The 21,964-nt window shown below is 44.0% G+C and overlaps 1 protein-coding gene across 1 annotated transcript in view; it reads right to left on the bottom strand.

The window, feature by feature from the left end:
* PMM1 (phosphomannomutase 1) overlaps window positions 1-21,964 on the bottom strand; it is a 56,995-nt gene that overhangs the window by 17,116 nt on the left and 17,915 nt on the right. Inside the window, exons 2-5 of the mRNA XM_040407856.1 lie at window positions 14,756-14,873; window positions 10,325-10,401; window positions 380-471; window positions 47-146 (exon numbers count right to left, since the gene is read on the bottom strand). Of these exons, the coding sequence (XP_040263790.1) occupies window positions 47-146; window positions 380-471; window positions 10,325-10,401; window positions 14,756-14,873 (387 nt within the window). The remainder of the gene's footprint in view (window positions 1-46; window positions 147-379; window positions 472-10,324; window positions 10,402-14,755; window positions 14,874-21,964) is intronic.

Below are 21,964 nucleotides of genomic sequence, written 5' to 3'. Positions count from 1 at the left end.
TGAATATTTCTGTTTAAAGATCCTATTATTTAGATTCATCACCTACTTTATCCACTTCAGAGAATTCAATCCTCTCCTCCTTACTGCAGCTACGGCCAATGGGAGAAATATTCAGCATTCCATTGCGAAATTCAATGAATGTTCCCCTGCAGATTGACAAGCATAATGGAATATAACACATCTGTATTTATATAGCACCAACATACTCTGCAGCGCTTTACAATTCAGAGGGAATGTGGACAAAACAAAATCAGACATTACAGGGTAACAAACTACGGTACTTAGCATTTCAAACAAGAGGAGTGAGGACTATGATCACAAGAGCTGACAATCTATGCAGACCTAAGGCTTGCTTTGTACAATGGTTGTTCTTAATTACCGTTTCTTGGGCAGCTTGAGCATAGCAATGTAGATGAGACAGAAATTAATGAGATCTTGTAGCAGTTCCTCTCCAAGGTGATTTTGGATGGCCTGAATAAAAACCGTTAGGTTAGTGTGTTATGCACAAACATGCCATATTGCAGTGATATGGTGTATTACATAACTGTTTTGCACAGAAAAAACAAACAAACAAACAAACTTCTACTTGTTAATTTAGATTTTCAATCCAGGTTAGGCTACTTTCACACTAGCGGCGCTGCCGCTCCATGACTACAATGGGGGCGGGGGCGTCACCGTCACTAATCACAGGCTTTAGCGCTGCCCTAGCCTGTAAAACCCATTAATGCTGGTGACGTCACCGGCAACACTGCTAGGTGGAAGCCTCCGCCTTGCAGTGTGAAAATGTAAACAAAAAAGCCTGATGCTCATATCAGGGGGGCTGATAAAAAGTTCAGCAACTTTCTGATATACTTTTGTTTTTTGTCACATTTATGAGAGTTTTCAGTGAATGGCACCAGTCTTGATTACATCTCAGCTGGACACAACTATACTCAGTCTGGCAATCATCTGGGAGCTAAATGCTGTACATCATAGCAGTTTTGTAGGAGTGATAAACATGCCTGTAATATATACTGCAGCCTGTTCTAGTATTTGTGTACTAGGTCTAAGATGTAGTTCAGCCTATTTTCACAGTTAAATGTCCGCTTTTATATAGAGAAAGAATATATGGCGTTGTGTGGCAGATTGTACTGAGCATGCTCAGACAGTCCAGTATTGGACACTGTAGAAAGCGCTAGAAAGGATGCGGCAGAGCTCTGTGCTGACAGAGAGTAGGGCTGTGAGGATCAGTTCAGATTGCAGAGAATTCCCTGAGAGGAGAGTGGCCAAGAAGAGCAGCATCTAGAAAGAGAGCGGAGGAGACTGAAAGCAGAGTTAAAGATGGCCTAAACTACTTGCATTATCCATGTAATTACAATTCTGAGGCATTTATTCTTATGAGTCAATGATGTGTCATTCCTTTATTATTCCTGCTAGACTTAAAGAATTCATATTTAGCAGTCTGCAATAAGGGTCAAGATGGGTGTTACCAGTTGGGGGGGGGGGGGGGTCCCTGCACAGTCTAACACTGGCAGCACTGATTGAATAGTGTTATACTGTGCACGGACTCTAACCCCACCCCCCCCCCACCCGCCCCCACACACTCTCCAAGTTCCTGTTTTCAAATACTACACTGGTTGTTCTACCCAAGTTTGCTACAATAGATATATATTGGCTGGTGCAGCTGATTATCTAATGTGTACGGGTGTTTCCCAGCTCTCCATGTCAGGATAAAAGAAAGCACATTGGATTTCACTATGCCGATCATTTGTTCCCATGGGAAATAATCGTCTCCCCCATTGAAAAAATAAGCATTCTCAGAGTGAGTGAAGGCCATATATAACTGTATCTCAGCTACGTCTTTACAGGTTTCCAGCTTCTGTATGTGAACAAGAATGTTTTTATCCACAGAAAACCAATATTCCGGGGCGTTGGTTTGGCATGGCGGAGTGATGTTGCACGCACCTGGGGCTCCTGGACCAACACCAGATAAACTGCCGGGGAACTTGATCTCATCTTATCCGACGGGCCATGTCAAAGGGGAGGAGGTCCAGGAGTCAGTCAGTGGCCCCTCCTGAAGAATGAATAGGTAGATACCTGCGCTTCAGAACGTTGGAGCCGTCGTACTCAGAGGCCTCAGTAATGGCGGCCCCAGCAGCACCACTGCGCTCCTTAGCCGTGCCTTTTACACCAGCGCACGAGCGCCACAGAGCCTCCCAGCATAACGCTGAGACTCACCTACCTCCACCATCAGTCTCTACCTCTCTATCTAGAGGAGACCACCCGGACACGCTTGCAATGTCCTCTTTTTCTACCACCATAGACACTCATAATACTCAACTGAAGGACTTTTCTCTCCACCTTGATGATGTGGAAAATACGGGACACCGTAACAATTTTAAAATCCAAAATATTCCAGAATCAGTCACTAATGACTTATTGTATGACACAGTGGCAACTATCTTCAACAAGGTACTAGACCAGGCATCCTCAAACTGCGGCCCTTCAGCTGTTGCAAAGCTACAACTCCCAGCATGCCCAAACAGCCTACAGGTATCAGCCTACAGCAGGGCATTGTGGGAGTTGTAGTTTTACAACAGCTGGAGGGCCGCAGTTTGAGGATGCCTGTACTAGACAGACCATCAGGAACTGAGATCGAATTAGACAGAGTACATAGAACGGTGGGCCCGAGGAACCGTGACTCAGAAAAACCTTGTGATGTAATCTGCCGGATATACTCTGTGGGGCCTGGGAGGAAAAAGAGATTCTTTATGGGGACACGCTAATCACCATTCTACCGAATGTCTCCCGTCTGACCCTCTATATGCGTAGGCTAGTTTGCCCGTTGCTGGAAGCCATAAAAGAAGCAAGGGCCTCTTACTGCTGGGGCCACCCCTTCCACATTATCCTTCGCAAGCAAGGAGGACTTTCCGTTTCTTGAACATCCCACCGATTCCAATACCAGACTGGAAACTACCACCACTACTTCAGGCCCTAAATCCGAGAGGCGAACAGACCTGGAGGAACCGACCACCTCTACCCCAACGTGCATCGAATGGTCGCCTTGGAAACAATTGGACCTGTCCGCAACGTCCTTCTACGATGCAACATCAATTACCCCCCCCCCCCATTGAAGCCGAGACACAGAGTCAGTTAATAGGAGACTCCTAGTTCAGAACAAGACGGTCGCCCCTGAGGGTCTTGCAGTATACCCTATCTAACTGAGGACCCTCTCTGAGCTCGCATCCTCTCCACACCTGAGGAGGAGGGAATGGGATTTGTAGTAACAACTGAGATGCTAGATTCTTGTTACCCGTATTCCTGCTGTGTCCCCCCTCTTCATCTATCCACTCACCCAATAGAGCAGGGTTTCCCCAAGTAGAAAGCTCTAGTTTTTAGGCTGGTCCATGGATATCCTTCTAAGGCTCCTCTTTGATCGGCCAGCCGTTCCACTTTCCCCCACTAGTCTACTGTGCTCTTCGCCCCTTTGGCAGCTTACAGTCAGGTTGGGCGATTGACAGTTAAATAGAGTTACATCTAACTTTTAGGTTTACTGTAGAGACTTCCCTTCCCCTCTCCATCCTCCCAGACTTATCTCACCCCCCCCCCTTTCCCATTTTTTTTTTTGTTATTCTTACAACATGTCAGATATATTAATAGTTTCTCTTAATGTTCAGGTTGTGAACATTCCAGAAAAAAGATCCTCTCTTCTCAGACTACTGTGGAAGAAAAGAGCACATATTGCATTTATACAGGAGACACATTTTCGCTCAGACGGCGTACAGTCTCTCACCAATGCCCGGTTACCTTATGTGTATCACTGCACCTCCCCAGATTCTAAGACCAAGGGAGTATCCATCCTTATTTCCAACATCGTTTCTTGGAAACCCATCGACATCCGCGTTGATGGAGTGGGCAGACACATCTTTGTGAAAGGTAGGCTGGCTGGCACGGTGACTACTCTAGCAACAATATATGCCCCAAACACAGGACAGGTCAGGTTTATAGACAAAACACTGACGCCCCTAAAAGAGTTCACGGATGGTGTCCTGATACTGGGGGGGGGACCTTAACCTCACTATACTGTAGATCTGGCTATTGACTCCTCTAAACGTCAATCATACATACCTCATTCTACACAGTACAGACTAAGGGAACTCCATCATTCTCACCAACTAGTAGATACATGGCGCCTTTTACATCTGACAGGTAGAGACTACACATTTTATTCTAATCCCCACAACTCATATTCTAGATTGGATTACTTCCTCATACAACACACCAGATTAGAACATCTAACAGGAGTACAGATCGATCCCATTACCTTTTATGATCACGCCTTAATATGAATGACACTTACACTACCGACCTTTCACGCTAGAGCGTGGCAATGGCATTTGAATGAATCTCTATTACAAGATCCACAAGTCACAACAGAGATTCAGAAAGACTTGACTGACTACTTCTCACTTAACACCACCTCAGACAGCGACCCCCTTACCGTTTGGGAGGCACACAAATAATTTATTAGCATAGCATTTGCAATACAATATACCTTTGTACTTTATTTGGTTTGTAGAGTGCTGTTGCATTATGTGTTGTTCTGGGAGGCACACAAATGTTATATAAGGGGCACATTTATTAAACTGGGAACCCAAATCAAAAAAGAACAGGCGGCAGTGTTAACTGGCCTCATATCCAGAATACACAATCTAGAACAACTATACAAATCAACACTGGACAAACACCTGGGAGCTGAATTGACACAATTAAGGGAGCAGGTCCGATCTTTATGTATGTCTAAGGGCGAAAGCAACCTTAGTTAAATGCCGCAGACACTATTATGAGCACGGGAACAAACCCAGAAGGACCCTAGCGAGGGCGTTGCGTAAGACTAGGATACACTCTTATGTACCATTTCTTGCGGATAGGTCTGGTCAACGAGTAACCTTGCCCCAAAATATAGCTAAAGCCTTTAGATCGTACTATCACTTTTTATATAACTTATAATCCCCCACGACTCAGAACTCTGCAGCCCATATCCAATCTATTTGTACATATCTGTCATATTCGGGCTTAGGACACCTATCGGCGGAAGCAATCACTGCTCTAGAATCTCCCCTATCTGCTGCTGAATTAACCTTAGTCATCAAGGATTCCCAAACGGGCAAAGCCCCCGGCCCCAATGGCCTGCCCTTAACATATTATAAAACCTTCATCAACATTCTGTCTTCACAGTTTCTGTCTGCATTTAACTCTTTCGCCTCAACTCGCACCTCACCTCCCGATACACTCCGGGCCAACATCACAGTCATTCCCAAGGAAGGAAAGGACCCATCTCAATGTCAAAGCTACCCACCCATCTCCCTCATAAATGTGGATTTAAAACTATTCTCCAAGATTCTAGCTACCCGCTTCATTCCACACATGCAACAACTCATACACTTGATCATACTGGCTTCATGCCCTTGAGGGAAGCCCGAGACAACACTACTAGATCTATAAATATGATATACCATGTGATTACATCTAAAATTCCCACGTTTCTTCTTTCTATCGATGCCAACAAAGCGTTTGACAGGGTTGACTGGGCCTTCATGTTTGAAACACTGGGGCATATAGGGTTGGGGGAGGCAATGATGGCCCGCATTCACAACTTATAGTCGAACCAAACATCATCAGTCAAGGTGAATGGCCAGTTTTCAGCGCCTTTCTCGATAATAAACGGTACCAGACAAGGGTGCCCCCTATCCCCCTTGATATTTATTCTTTGTATAGAACCAATACTAGGTCACATAAGAGCTAATCACGACATAACTGGGATACAGATTCAGGGAATCCAGCATAAAGTAGCCGCATATGCAGATGACCTCCTTTTCTTTCTTACTAGTCCCCGCTTATCACTACCAAATCTTTTGAAATAACTTAAACACTATTAGAATTTATCTAATTTTAAGATAAACTTTCAAAAATCGGAAGCACTAAACATTACGCTCCCACCGAGGCTATCCATGGAGATGATAACTTCCCATTTAAATGGACCAGATCCTCACTTAAATACTTAGGTATACAATTAACCCCAAACCTATCCAACCTATACTCAGCAAATTAACCCCCTCCCCTCTTATACAGGCAATAAAAACGGACTTAGACCGCACGAATGGCCTGTTTAGTTCTATTCTGACCCAAACTTTATGGAGGTATAGGTTTGCCGAATTTAATTTCCTATCACCGAGCCATACACCTACTTAGAATAGTAGACTAGTGTCGTCATCAGTCGAATATACACTCACCTAAAGAATTATTAGGAACATTCTTTAGAAATGTTGGCCCATATTGATAGGATAGCATCTTGCAGTTGATGGAGATTTGAGGGATGCACATCCAGGGCAAGAAGCTCCCGTTCCACCACATCCCAAAGATGCTCTATTGGGTTGAGATCTGGTGACTGTGGGGGCCATTTTAGTACAGTGAACTCATTGTCATGTTCAAGAAACCAATTTGAAATGATTCGAGCTTTGTGACATGGTGCATTATCCTGCTGGAAGTAGCCATCAGAGGATGGATACATGTTCTCATTCTGTTTACGCCAAATTCAGACTCTACCATTTGAATGTCTCAACAGAAATCGAGACTCATCAGACCAGGCAACATTTTTCCAGTCTTCAACAGTCCAATTTTGGTGAGCTCGTGCAAATTGTAGCCTCTTTTTCCTATTTGTAGTGGAGATGAGTGGTACCCGGTGGGGTCTTCTGCTGTTGTAGCCCATCCGCCTCAAGGTTGTGCGTGTTGTGGCTTCACAAATGCTTTGCTGCATACCTCGGTTGTAACGAGTGGTTATTTCAGTCAACGTTGCTCTTCTATCAGCTTGAATCAGTCGGCCCATTCTCCTCTGACCTCTAGCATCCACAAGGCATTTTTGCCCACAGGACTGCCGCATACTGGATGTTTTTCCCTTTTCACACCATTCTTTGTAAACCCTAGAAATGGTTGTGCGTGAAAATCCCAGTAACTGAGCAGATTGTGAAATACTCAGACCGGCCCGTCTGGCACCAACAACCATGCCACGCTCAAAATTTCTTAAATCACCTTTCTTTCCCATTCTGACATTCAGTTTGGAGTTCAGGAGATTGTCTTGACTAGGACCACCCCCCTAAATGCATTGAAGCAACTGCCATGTGATTGGTTGACTAGATAATTGCATTCATGAGAAATAGAACAGGTGTTCCTAATAATTCTTTAGGTGAGTGCATAATGGATAACAGTAGAGCAATCCTTTTTACCTACTCCGCTGGCTACAACGCCCTGGTTGGGATCCCAAATACCATTGGCGGCACGCACTCACCCCACCATAGGACTGACACTTCTGTCAGTTTCATCTATCCTTGAACTACCAGACATTTTTCCGTCTCCCTCACCGATGTTCCCGATTTTGGGTAACTCCATGTTCCCTCTGGGGTTAGAGCAAGGTTCATTCCGGAGGCTGATGAAGGCCAATAGGTGTAGAGCACATCACTTTATTACGTCCAACTCCTGGCCCCTTTCTCAGTCACTCACTATCACGGCCATGCCCATGACCGTGACTTCTTTACCGCATGCAGTTGCCTGCGGTTTTGTATGGGTGTTCAACCACGGGTGAGGGCCGCTTGTTTGTGGCCTCACTTGTGGTTGCCGTGGGCAACTAGAGCGTCGCTAGGCAGCTTGCTGCCCTGGCATGCGGTCTCACCTGACTTTCTTTATGTTAGGTGTGTGTGTTGTGTGCATGGTGTATTTTGCATTGTGTGCACTTCCCCTTTATGTGTCTTTCCCTTCTGTGGATCTGGAAGGGTTAACTTCCTTCCCAGTGTGTGTGTGATGTCACTGGGTGTGTCCAACCCTTGGGTGTGGCCACTTGGGCCTATATAGACCCTCTCTTTAGCAGGGCTCAGTAGGTTGTTTCAGTCTTGCTAGCTGGAGCAGCCTCCTGTCTTTTCTATCCGCCTGTGAGAGCCACCACTGTGGTCATAAGTTTAAGTTTAAGTTTAGCTAAGTCTGTGTGATGTTCGGTTTATGTTTTCCTGTATTATTCAGTGCTGCCATGTATCTGGGTTCCGGTGTGTGGATGAGTTTGTGCTGACTTCTGTTTGCTATTTGTGGACTTCAGCTTTCCTGCACACGGATCCAGTCAGCAGGGCTGTGGCAGGTGGCTGGAACTAGTGCAGCACCTGCCATATACATAGGCTTGCATTTGTTCCCCTTTTCCCAACAGCTTGGCCAGTGAGACTCCTGCTCCTCCGTGCCTAAGAGGAGTAGGTCGTCTTACCCTGACTCCTAGCGCAGGGACCGGACGGAGGGTGAGTTAGGGATCCGAGGTTCCTGCGCATGGGTCCTCCTACCTTTAAGGTCGGCCCATGCAGTTAGGAGTTAGGGTCAGGGTAGGGACGCTGTTAGGAGGTGACCTGCTCCCTATCCTGTTCTCCTGGCTGAGCAGCCATAACATCACCTGGCACGCACGGCTGAGGATTTCCCCCATCCTCAGCCGTGACACTCACTGACACCTCAGACCCATTAGGTCTGTCGAGTTGGCAATCCCAACAACTACAACACTTTTTCGGATTGCTACCTCCAGTCGCTACATACAAAAGAGACAGAACTGATTTTGAACAAATCTGTGAGGCGAGGGGGATAATTAGACATGCACTGTCTCGACTATATGGCCTACTCATCTCACCATCTAACCAACCTACTCCTACCTACAAACTCAATTGGGAAAGAGACCTGGGTCTTAGCTTTTCACCGGAACAGAAAGAATGTATGTACACATTTACACATAAGACCTCCATAGCCAGCAATATCCAGGAAACAGGGTTTAAGGTCCTCTCCAGATGGTACAGGGTACCTTCCAAGCTGCATTCCCTTTTCCCTACAGTTTCCCCACTATGTTGGCGCTGCGGGAGAACTAGAAGGTTTGTTTTTTGGGAGTGTCCCGTGCTAGCCGGCTTTTGGAGTGAGGTATGGCGCATCATGTCTAAATTTACCTCCTATGCTCTTTCTAAGACACCTGCATTCTTTCTGCTCCATCATAGCGAGATCCCCGTATCTACATACAGGAGGTCGGTGATACGACATATGGTCAATGCCACAAGAGCATGTATCCCTTGCATGTGAGGGCAACACAACATATAATGCAACAGCTCTCTGCAAACCAAATAAAGTACAAAAACATATTGTAATGCTAATGCTATGCTAATAAATTAGAGATGCTTGGCAAATACATTTTGTACAAAATTATTTGAGCCCATCTGCCGCACGTCAAGGCGATCGCTGTAAGATGGGAATGTAACACTAAGTTCTACCTGTTAAGTGCCATGACAGCGACCATGAAATTCAGGGGGTGTAGGTTGCACATACATGCGGTGTCCCCTTTGGTTTTTATCATTTTTGGTGCCAATATGGCCTCCATTGAATACAGGGGATGCAAGTACCAACATGCATGCCGAGTCCACTACCCACTCCATACCTCAAATAATTTTGTACAAAATGTATTTGCCAAGCATCTCTAATTTATTAGCATAGCATTACAATATGTTTTTGTACTTTATTTGGTTTGCAGAGAGCTGTTGCATTATATGTTGTGTTGTTTTGTGTTTCCAGTCATAGCGGCGTGCACCTGCGCATTGGGATGTGCTGACCAACCCCTTTTGTGTTTCCCTTGCATGTGGAGGCAAACATCGGCTGCCACGATAACAATGTGGATTAACAAAATACAGGAGGTCATGAGAATGGAGGACCTGACAGCATCTTTGAGAGGTACATATACTAAATTCTATAAAACATGGGGACACTGGATCACATTTCAAAGCTCCCAGGAATTTAAACTGTTGTTGACAACATAATTGGGGGTGTTTTTTTTCTTCTTCTCTGTTTCCTACCCTTCCCACATCTCCTTAGACTCCATATTCCTCAACCAGTATTTCATGTGTTTAATTAATAACTTTATCCTACATTTTGCGCAATAGGTATTTTTTGTCTGTCAGTGCCTTTTTGTTTAATCTTTAAGGACAGTTGCTCACATGGGCAATACACCTGGTATTATTGTTGGGCTGCGTCCCATACATTATATTTTTGGTTACTGTATAACATAATGGAAAACCTAAATAAAGAATTTATAAAAAGAAAACCAAGATTCCGACGTCAAAAAAAATTCTAATATAGATCATACATTCAGACTTATCATACCTACATGAGATGATCTGGATGGAGATGTGGAGGGACTCAGATAAATTGTATGCAGACACGTATGTAAAATTCACCATTCTGAATAATGCCAGTAATACTTAGAAAATAATTTATGTTATAATCTTACCTGTCTCGAAAGGAGCTGGCCATCTTTGTATTGAACAGTCCCATTCTCAGCAAATACATAATCAAATTTATGAATTACTACATGGGGAGACACAAGATACAAATAATCAGTAATGACGTGTGAGTCCGTTAAAAAACCTTATGTATACATGGACAATGCATGGTGTTTGAATCCTTTACTGTATCTAGGATAATTTTGAACACCATTCACAGTTTATATATAGATAATGGTTCAAGTAACATTGCAAATACTTGAATTATCTTGCGCCAGTCGGCATTACAGACTGTGCTAAACTCCAGAGCTACATTCATAATTCTGCTGATAGTTACTGGAGCTAGGCAGTAAGCTTATTGACAGATACTTCTAGCTTAGCTGATTACTGGTGTAAAGGTGACACAGAATTCAAATCATCAGAATAAACTTGGCGACAACAAGGGATAATGGGAAATATCAGACTTGTAAATGAAGCTTTGGACATTTTGTAATTCAGAATCAGTAGAAGATATGTAAGACATATTTTCAAAGTCGAGACTAAATAGTGAACCACTAAGAACAGGTGGTTCACTATTTAGTCTCGACTTCACCTCCTACTGATGCACATCATGACTAAGGATCCACATCTACAGTGATCCGAAACCGGTCGTTTTTCTGCATTGCTGTATGTTGGTTTTTATCTGCACGGGATTAAATAAAGCCTCAAGTATTTTTCAGTGAAGCTGGACCGTCTTTCTTTTTATTGGGATCCGTTGTGCGCCTAAGGTTCAGGGCGAGGTCCGGGCTCCTGGCTTCCTGTGGATGAGCGCGACATCTCCTAGTGTTGCTCCATATTTTCAAAGTGGTTTTATCCGGATCAGGATATTGATTGCTTTTCCTGTGGATAGGCTATCTATATCAGGTTGGTGGGGGTCCAACTCTCGACACTCCATTCGAGGTTGCAGCACTCTGGCCATCTATCTACAGGCTGTCTACTTAATAACATGAACAGAACTAAGCTGCAGTTCTCTACTTCACTAATTCTCTGCATCCCCCCTTCTAAGTAGACTAAGGCCCCCTTCACAAGACCTTATTTTTGGTCCACATCCGATCTGCATTTTTTTACGGATTGACTGTGGACCCATCCAACTTGGTGACATGCTCCCTTTAAGCAATACTCCAGTTATGTATTTTCCTCTTTGTTATACACCCCTTATTTATGACATGGTAAGTAATACAAACTAAGTGTATGGTCATACATGGGCAATCTTACATCTGAATGGGCAATACATGGTCATACATGGGCAATCTTACATTTGAATGGGGTTGTTTCTGGGTGGTTGTGCATTTGTAGATGGAATTCTGCAAACCCAATTCAGATTAATGAAAATTCAAGTGCAGCAGAAATACCTTCAACAAAGCATGCTATGTGACTGCATGTAAGTAGTCACGACCATTAGCATGGATAATGACTTTAGAACACTTTTGGACCAAAGTATAACGCTGGCCATACATGAGATAGCTTGGCTTGCCCAAACATGTATATGTAGTGAATGGGAGAGGGGGAGAGCCACTGTCAGAGAAGATATCTTCCCACTAACAAAAACTCAGGCAGTTGAAATTAAACATATCCAATCCTAATCTCCCCTGACATGAGCCATAGTGGGAACAGTCGGGAGGCCAATACACAATAGATGTCAATAGATGGTCAGCTGTACCCGCGAAAGTCATTAGGTTCAGCCGATACACATCTAATCTGTATGGCCAGCTTTAGGCTAGTTTCAGACAAGCATGTTCATTTCAGGAAATACTGCATGCTCCTTGTGTCAGAGTTATTTACTGGCGTGAACACTGCTCCTCTGTAGTGAACTTTTAACATTGTAATGACTTATGATGCTGTTAATTCCAGTCTCACGGCTGATCCACTAAACTGTTACTACATAATATGGTGACTACAGTTCAGTAGATCGGCAGTGAGACTGAAATTCACAACATCCTAAATTCTTTTATAATGTAATGAGTTCACAGGAGCAGCGTTCAGGCCTGGAAAGACCTTTCACACACGGAGTGTGTCTTCCGGGAATGAATACACTCGTCAGAAACTAGCCTTAGGGTACTTTCACACTTGCGTTTTTGGATTCCGGCAGGCAGTTCCGTCTCAGGCACTGCCTGCCGGATCCGGAAATCCGTATGCAAACGGATAGCATTTGTAGACGGATCCAGATGCGGATCAGTCTCACAAATGCATTGCAATACTGGATCAGTCTCTCCGGTGTCATCCGGAAAAACGTTTTTCCGGAACACTTGGTGCTGGATGCACTAATGCATTTAAATGAAAAATAATGCCGGATCCGGAAATTCCGTCAAGTATTCCGGAATTTTGCACGGAGAAAATGCTGCAGCATGCTGCGGTATTTTCTCCGGCCAAATACCGTAAGAGTGACTAAACTGAAGACATCCTGATGCATACTGAACGCTCTCTATTCAGAATGCATTAGGATAAAACTGATCTGTTTTTTTTCCGGTATTGAGCCCCTAGGGCGGAACTCAATACCGGAAAACTTTAACGCTAGTGTGAAAGTGCCCTTAATTGGTGAAATTCTGAAACATACAGTATCTCACAAAAGTGAGTACAGCGCTCACATTTTTGAAAATATTTTATTATATCTTTTCATGGGACAACACTGAAGATATGACACTTTGATACAATGTAAAGTAGTCAGTGTACAGCTTGTATAAATGGTGTGCCCTCAAAATAACTCAACACACAGCCGCTAATGTCTAAACCGCTGGCAACAAAAGTGAGTACACCACTAAGTGAAAATGGCCAAATTGTGCCCAATTAGCCATTTTCCCTCCCCAGTGTCATGTGACTTATTAGTGTTACAAGGCCTTAGGTGTGAATGGGGAGCAGGTATGTTAAATTTGGTGTTATCGCTCTCACACTCTCATACTGGTCACTGGAAGTTCAGCATGGCAGCTCATGGAAAAGAACTCTCTGAGGATCTGAAAAAAGAATAAAAAAACAGCAAATTCCAAATTGTCAATCCTACTGTGAGTGCTGCAGGTTTCAGGTGTGGTGAGTCCTGTTCACACCAAGTTAAAATTTCCAAGGTAAAATAGAAACCGTGCTATTCCCAACAAATGCAAGTCCGACCACTCCAGAAGATGTTGATACTCCACAATGCAACCAATCACTGTTCACCAGCGCTTCAAATGATACTTCCACCCATCACGCCTGTAAGTTGTTAGATAGAGGAGCAAGGGATAGAGAAGCACCGCAGTAGATTTTCTAAAGATACATGAAAGATACAAACATATCAAGTGTTTAGACCGATCTCCCATCCAGCGCCCGACTCGGGTTTCACCTTCGCTTCGTCAGGGCACGCCCCTTCTAAAGATGATGCACAAGAAAGCCTGCAAACAGTTTGCTGAAGACAAGAAGACTATGTAAATGGATCGTGCATGGATTACTGGAACCATGTCCTGTGGTCTGATGAGAACAAGATACATTTATTTGTTTCAAATGGTGTGTGGCGGCAACCAGGTGAGTACAAAGACAAGTGTGTCTTGCCTACAGTCAAGCATGGTGATGGGAGTTTCTTGTTTGGGGCTGCATGAGTGCTGGGAACCATGAATGCCAACATTTACTGTGACATACTGAAGCAGAGCATGATCCCCTCCCTTCAGAACCTGGGCCGCAGAGTAGTATTCCAACATGATAACAACCCAAAACACACCTCCAAGACGACCACTGCTTTTGCTAAAGAATCTGAGAGTAAAGGTGCTGGACTGGCCAAGCATGTCTCCAGACCTAAACCCTACTGAGCATCTGTTGGGCATCCTCAAAGAGAAGGTGGAGGAGCGCAAGGTCTCTACCATCCACCAGCTCCGTGATGTTGTCATGGAGAAGTGGAAGAGGATTCCAGTGGCAACCTATAAAGCTCTAGTGAACTCCATGCCTATGAGAGTTAAGGCAGTGCTGGGAAATAATGGTGGCCACACAAAATATTGACACTTTGGGCACAATTTGGGCATTTTCACTGAGGGGTGTACTTGTGCCCCTTCTAAAGATGATGCACAAGAAAGCCCGCAAACAGTTTGCTGAAGACAAGCAGACTACGTACATGGATTACTGGAACCATGTCCTGTGGTCTGATGAGAACAAGATAAATTTATTTGTTTCAAATGTTGTGTGGCGGCAACCAGGTGAGTACAAAGACAAGTGTATTTTGCCAGCAGTTTAGACATTAATGGCTGTGTGTTGAGTTATTTTGAGGGCACACCAAATTTACACTGTTATACAAGCTGTATACTGACTACTTTCCATTGTATCAAAGTTTCATATCTTCAGTGTTGTCCCATGAAAATATATAATAAAATATTTGCAAAAATGTGAGATACTATAAGTCAGGGATGCAACAATTGTCTGTTTTTGATCTATAATGTTTGCATTACCCTCATCTCCATCTCCAAGCTGTTCTGCAATCTTTGAATAATCAGATCCACCCACCACACCAATCTTTACCCTCTGCCGGAGCTCCTGTAAAAACAGATCCACCTCAGGGTCCACTTTCTGTTAGAGAAAAGAAATCAATATTTTGTAAATGTTATCCCTTATAGTCCCAAAAAAGCAGTTATAGATAAGAATTCAATATTTAGTCCCTTTCTGATACAGATAATTATTCAATATTTTCCTGATATATCTTCTTGGATAAATAAGAAAACCTTAAGAAGGAGATTTTGATAATGCCACCACTTCAATAATGGCTTGAGCCAAGCTGAAGACAGAATGTATTTGTCAAAGTGATACAAATAGTATTTCAGAAGATGCAAAGTGTAAGTCCACAAGTAGACTTTTTTTCCACTGCAAATTTGCTGAAAATCTACTACTACATGCAAATATGCATGTACCATTGTAAAATGTGAATGTACTAGCGTATATTCACATGTTGTACTGTTTTATACCTAACTTCAAAAATGTTTGTATAAAATTACACACAAAAAAAAAACCTGTAAATACACATGTAAAAAATGTGTCACGGATGGTGTACAGGAAACAAGACAATGCAATACAATAATGACTCACTGGATCCACAACTAAGGAACAAAAGAGAGACCCCTACATGAGACCTGCCACTCTCCCTAATTGCTCAGCCTATGCGAACACCCCAAAGGTGGATGGGCGCATATCCACGTACCTCGGCTATCTAATACCTGAAGACCCTACAATAGTGAGGGGACACGACCACCGGCTCCCTACACTAGACACGGAGGGAGTCAGGGTCACCTGAAAATCCAGCAGACAGAAAATCACAAATAAAGGAACAGCACTTATCTTGCAGAGGACTGGGAAATAGAAACAACAAGCACACACACTCCAGGAAGTTGTATAAGCCGCAACCTAATGCATCATGGGGAGGAACTTAAAGGGAAGCAATCAGTCCAACTGCATGACAGCTGAGATAGACTAACGAGATAAGGAACTTAACCAAAACAAAGAAACTCAAGGAGGAGGATCTGGAAAGCTCCTGTCAGAGCTTCTCAACTGTCTGGTTGTGACAGTACCCCTCCCTCTACGAGTGGACTCCGGACACTCAGGGCCCACCTTCTCAGGATGGGACCTATGGAAAGCCCTGATGAGACAAGTGGCCTTAATGTCCGTCACTGGGACCCACATCCTCTCCTCAGGACCATAACCCTCCCAATGAACGAGGTACTGGAGGGAACCGCGGACAAGACGAGAATCCACAATCCTAGAGACCTGAAATTCAAGATTTCCTTCAACCATAATCGGAGGAGGAGGCAAAGGCGAGGGTACAATAGGTTGAACATAAGGTTTCAATAAGGACTTATGAAAAACATTATGGATCTTCCAAGTCTGAGGAAGATCAAGACGGTAGGCAACAGGATTGATGACAGACAGGCTCTTGTAAGGCCCAATAAACCTAGGACCCAACTTCCAGGAGGGAACCTTCAATTTGATATTCTTGGTAGACAACCTCACCAGATCACCAACATTCAGGTCCGGACCAGGCACACGTCTCTTATCTGCCACACGCTTATATCTCTCACTCATGCTCTTTAGATTATCCTGAATCTTTTGCCAAATAGATGACAAAGACGAGGAGAATCTGTCCTCATCAGGTAAACCAGAAGACCCCTCTCCCGAGAAAGTCCCAAACTGCGGATGAAACCCATATGCACCAAAAAATGGTGACTTATCAGAGGACTCCTGACGACGGTTATTTAAAGCAAACTCAGCAAGGGACAAGAAAGAACACCAATCCTCCTGATTCTCCGCCACAAAACAGCGCAGATATGTCTCCAGATTCTGATTGATGCGCTCTGTCTGGCCATTCGACTGCGGGTGGAAAGCAGAAGAGAATGACAACCGAAACCCCAAGCGAGAACAGAAAGCCTTCCAGAATCTGGAAACAAACTGCGTGCCCCTATCAGAGACTATGTCTGAAGAAATACCATGCAATTTGAGAATGTGGTCAATAAATGCCTGCGCCAGCGTCTTAGCATTGGGCAAACCAGGAAAAGGGATGAAATGCACCATTTTGCTAAAACGGTCCACCACCACCAGAATCACAGTCTTCCCCGAGGAACGAGGCAAGTCCGTTATGAAGTCCATGGACAGATGTGTCCAAGGACGGGAAGGAATGGGTAAGGGAAGGAGAGGACCTGATGGCCCTGAATGAGGGACTTTGGCACGAGCGCAAGTCTCGCAAGCTGCCACAAAACCCTCAACCGACTTACGAAGCGCAGGCCACCAGAATCTCCGAGCGATGAGATCCAGTGTGGCTCTTGCCCCCGGGTGCCCAGCAAGGACCGTATCGTGGTGTTCCTTAAAAATCTTGTGTCTCAAAGCGAGAGGCACAAACAACCTCCCAGGAGGACAAAGATCAGGAGCCTCTGACTGGGCTGCCTGCACCTCTGCCTCCAATTCAGGAAAAAGAGCAGAGACCACCACACCTTCAGCCAAAATGGGACCCGGGTCTTTAAAATTCCCACCTCCCAGAAAACAACGTGACAGGGCATCTGCCTTCACATTCTTAACCCCAGGGCGGAACGTGACAACAAAATTAAACCTTGAAAAGAACAAAGACCATCTGGCCTGTCTCAGGTTCAGACGCTTGGCTGACTTCAAGTAGGCCAGATTTTTATGGTCAGTAAACACGGTAATAGGGTGTCTGGCTCCCTCTAGCCAATGGCGCCATTCCTCAAAAGCCAACTTGATGGCCAACAATTCCCTATCTCCCACATCATAATTTCTCTCTGCGGAGGAGAGTTTCTTCGAGAAAAAGGCACATGGTTGCCATTTGGCAGGAGAGGAACCCTGAGACAAGACCGCACCCACCCCTACCTCAGAAGCATCAACCTCAACTATGAAGGGTAACGAAATATCAGGTTGTACCAGGATGGGAGCGGAAGCAAAACTCTCCTTGATATTAGAAAAGGCCTTACGCGCCTCTACCGACCAGGAAGAAAAATCTACCCCCTTTCTGGTCATATCAGTGAGTGGTTTAACAACAGAGGAATAATTCAAAATAAATTTCCTGTAATAATTGGCAAAGCCCAAAAAACGCATCAGCGCCTTCTGATTCTCAGGAAGCTCCCACTCAAGCACAGCGCGGACCTTCTCGGGGTCCATGCGAAAACCAGAAGCGGAGAGAAGAAACCCCAGAAATTGAATTTCTGGAACCGCAAACACACATTTTTCCAGTTTCGCGTATAATTTATTCTCCCGCAGGATGAGCAAGACCTGACGTAAATGTTCCTTATGAGTCTTGAAATCAGGAGAAAAAAATCAAAATGTCATCCAAATACACTAATACAAATTTTCCCATTAAATGATAAAAAATGCTGTTCACGAAATGCTGAAAAACGGCTGGGGCATTCATCAAACCAAAAGGCATAACCAAATTCTCAAAATGGCCCTCAGGGATATTGAAAACCGTCTTCCATTCGTCTCCTTCTCTGACCCTGACCAGGTTGTATGCCCCTCTTAGGTCTAATTTGGAAAAGACTTTAGCCCCAACAACCTGGTTAAACAGGTCCGGGATCAGAGGAAGCGGATAAGGGTCACGAATAGTGATACTGTTCAGCTCCCTGAAATCCAGACAAGGTCTTAAAGAACCATCTTTTTTCTTAACAAAGAAAAAACCAGCGGCAACAGGTGACTTCGAGGGTCGTATGTGTCCTTTTCTCAGACTCTCAGAGATAAGCACGCATAGCGACCCTCTCAGGTTGGGAAAGATTGTATAAACGAGATTTAGGCAGCTTGGCGCCTTGGATGAGATTAATAGGGCAATCGTACTCCCTGTGCGGGGGCAATTCCTGAACTCCACTCTCAGAGAAGACATCCGAAAATTCAGAGAGGAAAGGTGGTACAGTCTTAGTAGAAACCTTAGAAACAGATGTCATGAGGCAATTCTCTCTGCAAAAGTCACTCCAACCATTTATTTGCCTCGCTTGCCAATCAATGGTGGGGTTATGTTTAGTGAGCCAGGGTAGCCCCAACACTAGAGGAGTAGGCAAACCGCTAAGGACGAAACATGACACATCCTCAACATGAGCATCACTCACAATTAAACGGATATTGTGAACTATGCCCTTTAATGATTTCTGAGAAAGTGGAGCGGAATCAATAGCAAAAACAGGAATATCCTTTCCCAAAGTGCATACCTGGAAACCATGAGTTATTGCAAATTGATTATCAATGAGATTGACAGCTGCTCCACTATCCACAAAAATCTCACAAAAAATGCTCTTGCTCTCTAGCGCCACCCTAGCAGGCAGGACAAAACGGGAACTACAAGCAAACGGAAAACCTTCAATTTCCGCCTCAACCCTGCCAATAGTAACAGACGGAACATTTTTAAAAGATTTTTTCCTTTTTGTTTCTTTATTACTCCCAGAAGACTGCCTGAATCTCCTAGAGGGACAAACATTTGCCAAATGATTTATACCTCCACAACAAAAACAAACCCTCCCATGCGGGCTGAATCTTCTATTGTCAGAGGCAATCAACCCCAGCTGCATGGGCTCCTGCTCAGAAGCGACTGAGACCCCTGCGCACAGAAAGAGACCGCTGCACTGTCCCGGGACTGAGTATGACAGGAAGGAGAGATCTCTCCTCTCTCTCTAAGACGCCTGTCAATACGAACGGCCTGAGACATAGCAGAATCCAAGGAGGTAGGTCTCTCATGAAAGGCAAATGCATCTTTCAATCCCTCTGAAAGACCATGGCAAAATTGACTTCGGAGTGCAGCATCATTCCAACCAGTATCAGCTGCCCATCTCCGAAATTCTGAGCAGTATATCTCTGCGGATTGTTTACCCTGGCATAACAGACGTAGTCTAGACTCAGCCAGAGCAATACGATCCGGATCATCATATATCTGACCCAGGGCTAAAAAGAATTCATCCACTGAACGGAGGGGCCGTGCCCCCTCCGGCAGCGAAAAGGCCCAGGATTGAGCGTTACCCTTGAGCAGCGATATAATGATCCCCACCCTCCGTTCTTCATCACCAGAGGAATGGGGAAGAAGGCGAAAATGGAGTTTGCAAGCCTCTCTAAAACGCACAAAATACTCACTACCCCCGGAGAACGTATCCGGGAGCGAGATCTTAGGCTCAGAACAAACTCCATGAACGCAAGCTGAACCGGTCACTTGAATCTGAGAAAAAGTCTTACGGAGATCAGCTACCTCCAATGAAAGACCCTGGAAGCGCTCAGCCAAAAGTGAAACCGGATCCATGCTTGAGACGGTTTAGGCGGCTTATAATGTCACGGATGGTGTACAGGAAACAAGACAATGCAATACAATAATGACTCACTGGATCCACAACTAAGGAACAAAAGGGAGACCCCTACATGAGACCTGCCACTCTCCCTAATTGCTCAGCCTATGCGAACACCCCAAAGGTGGATGGGCGCATATCCACGTACCTCGGCTATCTAATACCTGAAGACCCTACAATAGTGAGGGGACACGACCACCGGCTCCCTACACTAGACACGGAGGGAGTCAGGGTCAACTGAAAATCCAGCAGACAGAAAATCACAAATAAAGGAACAGCACTTATCTTGCAGAGGACTGGGAAATAGAAACAGCAAGCACACACACTCTAGGAAGTTGTATAAGCCGCAACCTAATGCATCATGGGGAGGAACTTAAAGGGAAGCAATCAGTCCAACTGCATGACAGCTGAGATAGACTAACGAGATAAGGAACTTAACCAAAACAAAGAAACTCAAGGAGGAGGATCTGGAAAGCTCCTGTCAGAGCTTCTCAACTGTCTGGTTGTGACAAAATGTCATAAAACACTCCAAGAAAATCTCCAAGAAAAAAACAAACACTGGGGCAGATTTACAAAGTCTGTAAATGGCTTAAACTTTGACAGGCTGTCTAGACCTGATTTATTACAGTGCCTCAGGCTGGATGATAAGGGTATGGCTACATGGCATGTGTCGCGTGACACAAAAGGGTATGGGTACGGCTACAGGGTAACATGTTGAGTGACAGCTGCGGAGTGACAGTTGCAAAAAAAAAATATCCAACTTCAAGTTTTTTGCGACTGTCAGTACACAGTCACACAATGTCACATGTTGAAATATATTACATGAAATGTCACGATGTAGCCGCACCCTATATGTGACGCAGGGATAGACACTTTTTGCTGACTCATTAGGATAAACTTCAGTACTCCAGAAGCTTGCAAATCCGTGATATATTTATTGTGCAAAACAGCGAGTGCGACACTTTGGTCACTAAATGACCTTTCTCAAACACTACAAATAAGTAACGTACAAAGAGTTAACATATGTATCTTTACAGTATCTTTACAGTCTTATAAGTCAGATATAAATATGTATCTAATAGAAAAAGGGACAACATATATTGAATATAGTTATGTAGGCAGGTATTTTTTTCTGATATAATGTCAAAAGAGGCTTATGGACAATGCAAAATTAAGTATAAAGAAGAATAGTATATACAAAGATATACTAACAGACCTCCACAGTGGACAAGCAAAGGATAGGTGAATGCGAAGTTTCAAAATGAGAAGTTTCATAATAAAAAGTAAATCTATAAATCTAACATAAAAAGAAGATAGTAAATCCCTGTGAAATATAATGAGGTTGTATCAATGGCGGTACATAAAGTACTACATATGTACAAATTGCCACTGGTGATATACCTGCCTACACTACTAAATACATGAAAATAGAGGCAGCACTCTAAAGTAAAGTAAAATGGATAATGGACTCGTTTATTCACCCCATACAACGTTTCAACCCAGCACAATGAGGTCTTTGCCTACATACCTATATTTTAAGGATATGTTGTCTCAGTTCCGCTTTTGTATTAGATACAAATTTATATCTGACTTATGAGACTATAAAGGTACACATGTTAACTCTTTGTTGTTTACTTATTTGTAGTGCTTGAGAAATGTCATTTAGTTACAGAAATGTCAAACATGCTGTTTTGCCTTGAAAAAAAGCACCATGAACTTATCATGGATTTGCAAGATCCTGGAGTGCTGAAGTACTAAAGTACTGAAGTTATTGTGACATAAGGGGAGCAGGTCACTGCTGCAGCCAATCACATGTCCCCTCATTCACAGGTGTTGATTTCAGCAGTGCAGGAA

This window comes from Bufo bufo, chromosome 9 (genome assembly GCF_905171765.1).
Source record: "Bufo bufo chromosome 9, aBufBuf1.1, whole genome shotgun sequence".
NCBI lineage: Eukaryota > Metazoa > Chordata > Amphibia > Anura > Bufonidae > Bufo > Bufo bufo.
This window is presented reverse-complemented; position numbering and strand designations above follow the sequence as displayed.